The sequence below is a fragment of the Monodon monoceros genome, unplaced genomic scaffold (genome assembly GCF_005190385.1).
Source record: "Monodon monoceros isolate NGI ecotype Baffin Bay Population unplaced genomic scaffold, NGI_Narwhal_1 Super_Scaffold_7, whole genome shotgun sequence".
Lineage (NCBI taxonomy): Eukaryota > Metazoa > Chordata > Mammalia > Artiodactyla > Monodontidae > Monodon > Monodon monoceros.
The window spans coordinates 44,261,048-44,273,906 of NW_021703784.1; the positions used below are offsets into that span (position 1 = coordinate 44,261,048).

Here is a 12,859-nt window from a genome sequence, read left to right on the forward strand (position 1 = left end):
AAGCAACTTATTCTCTAAGGCCTGAGAACCCAAAGCTATGTTCTTCTTTTATTTTAGGATGACAGGAACATGACAAACAGCCAGCATTCAGTCACCATCAAGGCCCCACCAGTACAAAGAGGCTTTGTGATTGACAAGAGAATATAAAAAAGGGAGGAGACCCACTTTTTCCTTCCTCTAGGGAAGACTCCAGCTGAAATTTTAGAACTTAAAAGCGTCTCCCATTTAGACTAGTTCACCTTGCAGGTAAACACTTCCTGGTTCAGTGACTCAGTCACACATGAGAAACAGAATCTGCGCTGAAAATTGATAATGGTGGAAAAATATTGTTTTACTGTGAATTTCAGCTCAGGGCAGCTGTGATATACTTCCTCTTCTAGTAAGCTGTCACTGAACCAGTACAGCATGAAAAGTAGGCTTCATACATGGATATTTCACTTGATGTTTTAAGGATACAGATTGGAATCAATCCAAATATTTCCCATTTTTGCTATCTGTGATTTCTTGAAAAAAATCTAGATTCGATCATGAAAAAGGAAAAATATGATGTATTAATTGAATATTAATATTTCCTTCTATGTCCTTCTATTCATTTCAATAAATTTCCATGAGGACAGTGATTTTGAAACACCTCCCCCCAAATAAACAGAAAATACAGCAAAATTCTTCTTCAAAATATAATCAATATCACTATATAATCAAATACAATCTACGAAATACATACTCAAAATATAGTAATCAGGTTGTGAACTGATAATGTATATTTCCAAAGACTGTAAATTTAATTTCCATTCAAACCCAGTTGGAATGTATTAGCAGTGGACTTCATGGGTATTTAAAGGGCATTCTGATGGTCACAGTCTTTAAATGGCAATTGGTGACTTTTCAGGTTGATCAGCAGTAATGCATTAGACTGAGACGTGAGAATATATTCACTAGAAGCCTAAACATTTCAGATAAATAAATGTATCTCCAGTTTTCAATCTTGTCTTTCTCCACCTAATAAGGACATTTGATATTATACCACATCTGCAGATATTTCTGAAATTAGTCTTCGTTGGCAGTCCTATAAAACTTTTTTTTTTTTAACATCTTTATTGGGGTATAATTGCTTTACAATGGTGTGTTAGTTTCTGCTTTATAACAAACTGAATCAGTTATACATATACATATGTCCCCATATCTCTTCCCTCTTGCGTCTCCCTCCCTCCCACCCTCCCTATCCCACCCCTCCAGGCGGTCACAAAGCACCGAGCTGGTCTCCCTGTGCTGTGCGGCTGCTTCCCACTAGCTATCTACCTTATGTTAGGTAGTGTATATATGTCCATGCCTCTCTCTCGCTTTGTCACAGCTCACCCTTCCCCCTCCCCAAATCCTCAAGTCCGTTCTCCAGTAGGTCTGTGTCTTTATTCCTGTCTTACCCCTAGGTTCTTCATGACATTTTTTTTTCTTAAATTCCATATATATGTGTTAGCATACGGTATTTGTCTTTCTCTTTCTGACTTACTTCACTCTGTATGACAGACTCTAGGTCTATCCACCTCATTACAAATAGCTCAATTTCGTTTCTTTTTATGGCTGAGTAATATTCCATTGTATATATGTGCCACATCTTCTTTATCCATTCATCCGATGATGGGCACTTAGGTTGTTTCCATCTCCGGGCTATAAACTTTTTTTAAACTGTACTTTTCAAATATTATTACCAAGTAAAAAACACCCTAACTCATAAGTATCAAAGACAAATTTCCATCTTATTAGGACAATGTTGTAATAACAATCTCATATAAACTTGTGGCATCTACTGTAAGCTTCCTCATTACTTCCCTTCTAATTCTAAAGTGTAGTGTCTCAGAACTAAGAGTATGCATATTTTAAACGGCAGTTCTGACAATTCTGGCAAGAAAGCTGGCAAGCTTTGTGGTGCACTTGTCCGTCATTCTCCATGGGAACACTCCTCCTTCAAATACACTTGAGAAGAAGTTAAGTTTCCTGGGGTTCTCTCTCAAGAAATGCCTATGTACCCACAAAAACACAGTAGCATCCCTGAGATGTGGCAACCAGAGGAATGTTAAATGGTGATAACACAGAAACACCATGCCGCTGTGCAATAAAGATCTATTTCCAGATCAGAGTTTTATAACAGCTTAATAGATATAATTCACATACAACTCACTATTTAAAGTGTATCATTCAATGACTTTTTATATATTCACAGGTCTGTGTAGCCATCGTCATAATTACTTTTTGAACATTTTCATCACCGTTTATAAAACAAATACCAATTAGTAGTAATTCCCCATTCCCCAAAAAGTCTCCTAGCCACAGGCAACACAAATCTACTTTCTATCTCTATGGATTTGCCTATTCTGGACATTTCATATAAATGGAATCAAACAATATGTGACCTTTACAGCTCAGAGTTAAATAATAAAAACAACTAATTTTATTGAGAGTTTACAATGTGGCAGTCATTTAATACTCACAGTAATTCCATGAGGTGAGTACTGTTATTATCCCCACTTTAAGATGAGAAACCTGAGGCACAGAGAGGCTGAGCACCTGACCCAATATCACAAAGAAGTTAGATGGAGAGGGTTTGAACCAACACAGTCTGGCTCAAGAGTGCATGCTTTTAACCAACTCTGCTACCTTAGACTGCCCCTTGATTAGCTCTAGGAAAACTCCAACAGTAGAAAATAATGGAAACAAAGAGTCAGGCGTGAAGAAAACAGTGAATTATAGCGTTCCTCATAACTGGTAAAACAAGGAATTAAACTTAACTGCTTCCAATCTGAGCATTTTTATTAGCAAAAGTCCAGTCTAAGAGCTTTCTATGATCAGTAATAAATGTCATTGTTATTCATGAAAATAAAACTGCAACAAGTTTTTGAAAGGCAGCTGACCACTTCTGACATGATTGTGTCCCATTAAGTTCTTACTTTAGTAGTTGCATTTTAAGTGCATACCATTTCTCCATACAATATTTCCCTTTGCCTTCTACTAAAAGCAATAAACATTTGTATATGTTAAAAATTTCAGAGCCATTTCTTTATCATAGCCCAAGTACCTCAAAAGCTAGCAGGCAAAAAGTGAAAACAGACTTGCCACAACTTTCATCCATAGCTGGAGAACATTCACCCAATGGGCAGAATAATGTTCTCCCCTCAAAAAGAAACTCACATTACAGTCATGTGACCTGGTAATAAGCCTTGCATTCTTGGAGGAAGTGATTCACAACATTTATGAACCTATGTTTTCTCACCTTTTCTATTTGCTTTGAAGAAAGCAACAGTCCTAACATTCTCTTTACTTTCTCTTTTCATAGGACAGATTTTGCATTTTTTAGTAAGCTGACTGGTTTTGGGTGCCAACTATATTAGTACCTTGTTCCACCTGCATATATTTTCTGAGGAATATTGCTTTCACAAGCCCATGTCGACTCATTAAAAACTCACCTTTTAAGAATGACAATGAACTTAGGAAGCCAAAGGGATTAGATTTTTCTACTTCCTACCTTTTCTATATATCAGTCCTCTTTCACTTAAACTGTGTGTCCAAGGCTTTCAAACAAAGCTTCAATTTCCTCTTAATCATTTATCATGATCTCTTCCAGATAAGTAGGTTTAACAATCTAGCCATGCATGTAGACATTTTGGACTGAATCTTAGACCATTTCTCTTTTCTTTCCCATTCCCCAATTTGTCAATCTCTCTTGCTTGTGCAACCTTCTCTTAACCACTTAGTCTCTCTTGTCTAAATAAGTAAATAGACAAAGAAAAGATGGAATACAAAAAGAAAACCCTTAATCCTATTACAACTTGCCCTATCTTTCTCCTCTCAAACTTTCTGAGTTTATTATACTCATTCTACTTCCACATCTCACACTTTTTTACATTTTCTTTTATTTATTTAAAAAAATTTTCCCAAGTTTATTAAGAAATAATTGACAAATATAATTGTATTTTAAAGTATACAACATGTCACATTTATTTCTCAATCTACTATCCCAACTCAACTACAGAAGTTTCTCTAGCAGGTTACCACTGATCACCAGGTTGCTAGAGCAAAGAAACAGCTCTTAACACTTACCTTACTGCATATGTCTACAGCATTAACACTAAATATAATTTCATTCCTCAAGTTCCCTATTTTAATTAACTTTCTTTCCTAGTTTAAAAATAACAATCACTACTCGCAGCTCTATTTTTTTTGCTAAGATAACAATCACTGTGCTAGGTGCTCACATGTATTAGTCCAGTAGTTTTTCACATGGCTGGTTGTTACCCATTAGTGGATCGAAACAGCTTTTTAATACAATTTTTTTTTTTTTTTAATTTGGCTGCGGTGGGTCTTCGCTGCTGTGCGCGGGCTTTCTCTAGTTGCGGCGAGCGGGGGCTACTCTTCGTTGCGGTGTGCAGGCTTCTCATTGCGGTGGCTTCTCCTGTTGTGGAGCACGGGCTCTAGGCGGGCGGGCTTCAGTAGTTATGGCACACGGGCTCAGTAGTTGTGGCTCGCGGGTTCTAGAGCGCGGGCTGAGCAGTTGTGGCGCACAGGCTTAGTTGCTCCGCGGCATGTGGGATCTTCCCGGACCAGGGCTCGAACCCGTGTCCCCTGCACTGGCAGACGGACTCTTAACCACTGCACCACCAGGGAAGCCCGAAACAGCTTTTTAAATAAATGAAATAAATTAGAATAGAAAATATCCAAATGTATTACACGTAGCAAGTTTACATACTATTCTGGGAAATTTATGGGTCTGCATGAATAGTCACAATATAAAAGGTAGTTCTGGGACTTCCCTGGCGGTCCAGTGGTTAAGACTCCACACTTCCAATGCAGGTGGCACGGGTTCGATCCTTGGTCAGAGAACTAAGATCCTGCACGCCACACGGCGAGGTCACAAAAAATAAAGGTAGTTCTTACTTTGGGTGACATCCAAAAAAGTTGGAAAGATGTTGCTTCTTATGTAATTCTCACAATCCTACCTATGAGGTCCATATAGCAATTTACACTTTTTAATAATGAAGAAGCTGAGGTATAGAGAAGTTGTATAATTTGTCCAACATCAAACTGCTAGTGTGACAATCAAGAATAGCCCCTATTGGGCTTCCCTGGTGGCGCAGTGGTTGAGAGTCTGCCTGCCGATGCAGGGGACACAGGTTCGTGCCCCAGTCCGGGAAGATCCCTCAGGCCGCGGAGCGGCTGGGCCCGTGAGCCATGGCCACTGAGCCTGCGCGTCCGGAGCCTGTGCTCCGCAACGGGAGAGGCCACAATAGTGAGAGGCCCGCGTACCGCAAAAAAAAAAAAGAATAGCCTCTATTTATCTCCTGAACTCCAAATATACAAATGATATCTGTATTTCTCTATGTGAACGTCCTAAAAGCAACTCAATCTCAGTCTTTGCTAAACCTGTATGTAATTTCCACACATTTTCTAATTTGCTCACCTTCTAGTGTTTTGCTCTTCCTCATCCAAGCAGGAATCCTCCTGTCTTAGATAAATCAACTCTTCATCATGTCATTACCATAACCCTCAGTCATGTCCTCACCATTTCTCTCCTGAACAACTGCAGCAGTTGTCCTCCCATTACCTGTTATTATGCCCCCTCCAAATGCCTAATTCATTCTCTGCATTGCTGGAAGTAATCTCCTTGAACTAAAAATCTAATTATTTAGGGCACACTCTCCCAAACCTGAAGAAAACTTTTAAACTCCAAATGCCATATATAATTTTCTAGACTGGACTTTTGTGTAGTTTTAGGCAATACTTTAAAAAATAAAACCTAACTGATATTTATAAAGGATTTTTTAAAAATGAGTAAATGGTTGAAAGACCCAGATCAAAAGTTCTTTACTTTTTGTTAGTTCAAAGATACAGTTCATGTAAACAGATTCAAGGACAATCATAAATGTCTTTCACTCAAGAACTATAGGTTGTCCAGCCAATAAATAGTGTCGTTTTCGTAAATTAAAAAACAACAACAACACTACATCCATATGTTGAGACTAATGAAATAGTTTATTATTTTTGCCTTCACAGAATAGCACAAATTCATGGAATAGCAGTCATCAATACTGTTTCTAAATATGTATTTAAAGATATATATGTATAAAACACAACTACAATAAACTTTAATTTGCACTGGTTTCTAACTAAAAATCCAATGCTTTCCAATGTTTATGGCAGATTAAGGTAGGTCTATTGTGAATCAGTCATATATAGTCTGTAGATTATCTACTATGACAAGTCTGAGCCTTTCAATCTACATGTTTAAACAAACTGCTGCCTTTGCACAGGCAGGTGGAAAGAATTTCTAGCTAGGCACGCACTAAGATGGGATCAAAGTTGTCGTAATACACTTTATGATACTATTTTAAATTAAAGAAAAATGAAGCTCAATTATTTCATTTTTTTAAAATATTAGTGTTCTTCATACACAGATCACTAATGCTGAAAACAAAACCAATAAAATAATGTTTAAAAGGGTTGCATGTTTCATTGTTTTTTTTGTGAGCAGGATTAAGTGTAACAGTTTTGTTGTAGTGTCTGTGTTATTGTTGATTCTTTCCTTTGTTTCTCAATTAAAACAAAAAAGAGCTGGTGGTTCAAAAGAAACTCATTTCTTTTCTCGACATGACTGTTGGGAAGATCCTAAGCAAGACTGAATCAATAATTATGATGAATCCTTTTACTTAAAAAAAAAAAAATTAGGTTGTTTTACCCATAAATACACACTTGGAAGTAAAGAAATGTTTTAAAGAGATGCATTAGGCAAAATATTCTATCAGCTTTTCAACTATGACTCCTGCTTGGCCTGAACTGATAGTGACAGACATGCCCTGAGGCGAAGCTGTGACAATAACATACAAAATAATAAAATGCTTAAACAAAGGAGGCAGAACTATTATGAAGAGTGCCCCCTGGGGTTGAACGGAGAGCCTTTTTCTTTCAAAACACTCTTCAAAATATTGTACCCCAATTTATATCAATAGACAGCTGGATGGCTGGGTGTCCAGATGGCCAGCTGGCTAAGAACTGGAACAAAAAACTGAAAAACACTTTCTCTTCACATATTACCTTTCCTCCACCCAAGCCTCTGAAGTGTTCCCAGGATTCCATTTGAATATAAGTCATATTTTTGGCATACAGATTAAAAATCAAGATCACCATGTATGAGATAATGTATGTGAAAAGAACTATACCTATAAAATAACTATTAAGAGCTACTAAGAGCTATGCAAAAGACATTTTCATTACACATTTTAATAACCATGGCTTCAATACTCTGAACATTGTGTTGCTTTTTAAGTAAATTCATACTATAACCATCACATCCTATGTCGCTTTTAGAAAATACTTATGGAACTACTTCCTCAAGTTCTTTCTTTAAAACAAATAAAATTGGCACATTTTTCTCTCTATTGAAAGGGGGTTCTCATTTCCCTTTTTCCCATTTATGGGTTAGGATAAAAACACAAGTTGGGGTTTCCCTGGTGGCACAGTGGTTGAGAGTCCGCCTGCCGATGCAGGGGACACGGGTTCGTGTCCCGGTCTGGGAAGATCCCACATGCCGCGGAGCGGCTAGGCCCGTGAGCCATGGCCGCTGAGCCTGCGCGTCCGGAGCCTGTGCTCCGCAACGGGAGAGGCCACAACAGTAAGAGGCCCGTGTACCGCAAAAAAAAAAACCCAAAAAAACACAAGTTGACATTTCTAACATAAAATGTTTCCCTTATCCTCTTCTTAAAAAAGGTTACTATAAATGGAGTCATAGGGACAATATCATTTGATATTTACTGATCTAATTTCATGCAACTAGAATTAAAATAATTGTTAATAAATGGAATAAATGTGTCCTCAAATATCTACAATATATTTAACATAAAGTTTGAATTTTAAAAATAAAATATTCTAATGGAATTAGACTTGCTAACTCCTATTGTTCATTCTAAACACTTGCTAGAGTTCAGACAAACATATAACATTGTTTTCTTCGGTTGCAGTACTTTATAAATGGTTTTATTTTACCATTTACCAAACCTCTTTTGTTGAGTTATTCAAACTAACTTCTGCCAAGAACACTAGGAATTTGGTGATAGTGCTTCTTTTTGGAGAAAAACAACCCCTTTCCTCAGAAAATTGAAAATGTTTATCTTGGCACTAAAACCTTGTATTGAGCCTTCTGGAAAGTATTTTAAATTGTTGTTTTTAACCTAGACTCTGTGACTGAAACAGGAAAAGCTTCCGTAGCTCTGCACCAAAATACATATTTATAGGGTTGATTTTCTTTCTACACCAAAAATACTAGTTTGATGGCAGCAGTTTTCAAAGTATAATATCCTAGGACCATGCCTAACATTGGGCATTATCACTATATTCAAGACAATTTGTTTTTTAAACCTCAAAAACTTCTGATGTCTAAGAAATGCTAAATGTTGATCAAATATGCTATAAGTGCTATATTGGGAAGGACTGTTTCACTTAACTACCTGGTCTGTTAGGAATTTTCACACACAAAATAAATTTTATTTGATACTGTAATTTCCTCCTGTGCATGCCAACAAAAGATATGTTTCTAAGTCTTTATCTTTTTTTTTTACATTTCTCCCACTAGGTATGCTTTAGCTTCAGATTAGACAGCATTAAGATAAATCCTTGAACTTTTTGCATTACTGTCCTAATAATGTGTCTGAATACAATTAAGAAATCTTTGGCAATTGATGAAATGAAAGAGTCATTGTTCTTAACTCCCCTACCAAACCCCTAAATTGCTAGAATATACGAAAGAGACTACAGGAGTTGTAAGGTGTATATGAAAGTATATTAAAAATGGTAGGTCATACAATTTCACAAAGACCCCCAGATAGCTGCAACGATTTTTCAGTCGCTAATAACTGACATAGAATACTACGCACTCCATCATGAATACGTCCTTCCCACCTTAAAAACTTCATCCATTTTTTTCCTTCTAACATCTTGTCTGTCCTTTACAAGAAAAATTACAGCACCATCATCATTTTATACTTGCATATAACATTTTTTATAGTTAAAGGAAGTTCAAATTATATCATTGTGTTTATCAAGTATTTATTAGAATGTTCTGACAGGAAATTAGTTGTTTAAACATTCTGCTATGGTTGAATTGCCTTATTTAGGTTAAACAAAAAAAGATAAAGATATCTACTAAATACATCTTACTAAAATCCATAACTGTTTTTGTCAATCAAGTGCAATTTTTTTTTTTTTTTTTTTCCGGTCCGCGGGCCTCTCACTGTTGTGGCTTCTCCCGTTGCGGAGGCACAGGCTCCGGACTCAGCGGCCATGGCTCACGGGCCCAGCCGCTCCATGGCATGTGGGATCTTCCCGGACCGGGACACGCACCCACGTCCCCTGCATCGGCAGGCGGACTCTCAACCACTGCGCCACCAGGGAAGCCCTCAAGTGCAAATTTTAATTTTAAAAGCCTAGAACTTCCTGCTGTGATTGAATTCTGCCTATATCCAGAAAAATCAAGAAAGAGTCTATTCAAATGAGTTTAATAAGAGTGAAACAAATAGGAATTACTGGTATTACAGAAAATGACGATAATGAAGGAGTGGGCTCTTCCTAATCAAAAATCCAACTCCCATACTGTTGTGTTTTTATGACAATGACAGGCACCATTTTTACTGGCATTAAAATTCTGAGCCATCCTAACACTCCCCCACATTCCTCAGAGTCTCAGTATCAATGAAAAATGCAACTCTGACATAATGGACTAACTTGATATTTTACAGACAGTGATTAGTATGCTAGGTTACGTTCATAAAAGATTTAGATTAAGCCCTACCATCACTTTTTTCTCATTTAAATTTAAAATGTTGATTGTTTTATAAGGTGAGTGAAGAATATCTAAAATCAGGTCCACAATAAACAGAAATTCAAGATCTGAGGACTATTATTTACATATTCAGTTTTCCAAGATGAACTTATAAGCATAATGTGAAAAATCACATCTTCCTTCCCTCTCTTTCTCTGTTCACTAAGGAGCAGTGACTTATCTCTAACCACTCTAGAAAATAATAAAAGCAAACAAAAATTCATGTCACTTGTGGGGCATAATAATTTAGAAAACACTTTAGTTACACGGTTGATTTAAAAATTACAAAGGAAGAGTATTTTTTTCTATTAAAATAAATAGGTATAACAGAACATACCTGAAAAAGAACATGTACATGGCAGCTGTGATGCAGAATAAAAGGACCTATAACAAGGAGAAAGTACGTTACTTACAAAAGAACACTGACATCATCATTTGTGTGTCTTAGAAAGCAAAATACCCACTATTAAATCTTGTACCTGAAACAATTAAAAGATGTACGAAGCTAGTCATACACATATCACATTCTCTACCTTTCAAATAAGTCATATCAAGGCAATAATAAGTCTGTATATTTACACACACATATAAATAAATAAAATTATAAACATTATACAATATGTATGTGTGTACATATATATATATAACACTATATATATATATGTGTGTGTGTGTGTGTATATAGGCTGGGTAGAGGGTAACAGGGTTCAAAAAGGAATAGCCTATTTAAAAAATTATATCTAAGAATTCCTCAAGAAGCAAGTAACCTAAGAACAGAGACAATGGCTTTTAAATAGTGAAGTCAGCAGAAAAATCATAAAGCTTATTAACTATTATATCAAGATGACCAGACTTTTAAAATATAAAACACAGTCCAGTTGTCAACCAATTGTAATCAATAAGAAAAGCTCCTAAAAATATAATCATCCTGTATGGGATATAGACTTCCTATAAAAAAATAAATTCCTCTAAAAGCAAGCATCAGAACACACAATAAATCTGGATTAAAGAAGCTTCCCTAGAACACGTCATATGAAAGACAAAGTATATTACTAAGATGTATATGGAAAGAATCCAAACCCAAGTCCTTACCAAAAGCTTAGTTATGCCAACAAAGTGGATCTCCATAAAATTGTTTTAAATCAGTAAAACGGAAGTTGTAAACTGTGTTCTTATGTTAACAATAAGAGTGTAAATTAAACACAAGGATTGTCAATGGCCTCACATCATAGACAAAAGAACAATCTTCAACTATTAAAAACAGACCACAAGGAACCATGAAAACAAAAATGGTACAAAATAGTGTTTAGCTATTTCCAACACAATTTCTAGTTGACTTAAGGAAAGTATAATAGTTTTGCTATTACAAATTGAGCTTGATAGGTTTGCCACCTTGGCTTAAGATAAGCATTATAAATACAATCTGAATGACTTAGAAATATATAAACCTACCAACCCAAAAGAGGATGGGCATCATACTCCCTGGCTTCAAACTACATTTCAAAGCTGTAGTAATCAAAACAGTATGGTATTGGCATATAAACAGAATAGAGAATGATACAGAATAAAAGAGCCCAGAAATAAACCCATGCATACAAGGTCAATTGATTTATGATAAAGGAGCCATGAATATACAATGGGGATAGAACAGTCTCTTCAAAAAATGGTACTGGGAAAACAGGATGGCCACATGCAGAAGAATGAAATTGGACTACTATCTTACAGCACACACAAAAATTAACTCAAAATGGATTAAAGACTTGAATGTAAGGCCTGAAACCATAAAACTCCTAGAAGAAAACACAGTTGGTAAGCATAGGTCATGGTGATTTTTTAAAATCTTACACCAAAAGCAAAAGGAACAAAAGCAAAAATAAAGTGCAATATCAAATTAAAAAGCTCTACACAGCAAAGGAAACCATCAACAAGATGAAAAGGCAACCTACTGAATGGGAGAAAATAATTACAAATGACATATCGGATAAGGGGCTAATATCCAAAATATATAAAGAACTCATACAACTCAACAGCAAAAGAACAAACATTCTGATTTTAAAATGGGCAGAAGATCTAAATTCTTCCGAAGAAGACATATGATGGCCAACGGGTTCATGAAAAGATGCTCAGAATCAGGGAAATGCAAATTGAAACCGCAATGAAATATCACCTCACACTTGTTAGAATGGCTATTACCAAAGAGACTAGAAATAACAAGTGTTGGTGAGGATATGGAGAAAAGGGAACCCTTGTGCACTGTTGGTGGGAATGTAACTTGGTGCAGCCACTATGGAAAACAGTATGGAGGCTCCTCAAAAAAGTAAAAATAGAACTACCATATGATCCAGCAATTCCACTTCTGAGTATTTATCCAAAGAATTCAATGAAAACACTAACTCAAAAAGATACGTGAAGCATTATTTACAGTAGCCAAGATATGGAAACAACCTAAGTGTCCGTCAATGGATGAATGAATAAATAAATTGTGGTGCACACACACACACACACACACACAGAGAGAGAGAGAGAGAGAGAGAGAGAGAGAGAGAGAGAAGGGGAATATTATTCAGCCATAAAAAGGAGTGAAATCTTGCCATTTGCAACAACATGGATGAACCTCGAGGGTACTAAACTGACTTATTTTATTCAGTCAGAGAAAGACAAATACCATACAATATCTCTGATATGTGGAAGGTGAAGAAGGAGGAAGAAGAGAGAAGGGATAAGGCAGAAAGAAGGAAGAAGGAGAAAAAGAAACCAAACTCACAAAGAACAGAGTAGTGGTTGCAGGCAGCAGGGGAGTGATGGATAGGAGAAATGGGGGAGCTGCATGTTTTTTTAGTTTAAATAAACTGAATTTTTAAAAAAAGGATGGGTATCAATTACAATAAAACAAATATTACTTTTATTAATTTCTTATATAAAATATATAAAATCTTTCTTAATATACAAAGTATATAAAATCTAATAGGGACTTCCCTCGTGGAGCAGTGGTTAAGAATC

General features: G+C 36.2%; 1 protein-coding gene across 3 annotated transcripts in view; it reads right to left on the reverse strand.

The window, feature by feature from the left end:
• TMEM135 (transmembrane protein 135) overlaps positions 1-12,859 on the reverse strand; it is a 243,989-nt gene that overhangs the window by 65,690 nt on the left and 165,440 nt on the right. For all 3 annotated transcript variants that reach the window (XM_029206795.1, XM_029206794.1, XM_029206793.1), the window contains exon 6: positions 10,197-10,243. In XM_029206795.1, coding sequence (XP_029062628.1) covers positions 10,197-10,243 — 47 coding nt within the window. The remainder of the gene's footprint in view (positions 1-10,196; positions 10,244-12,859) is intronic.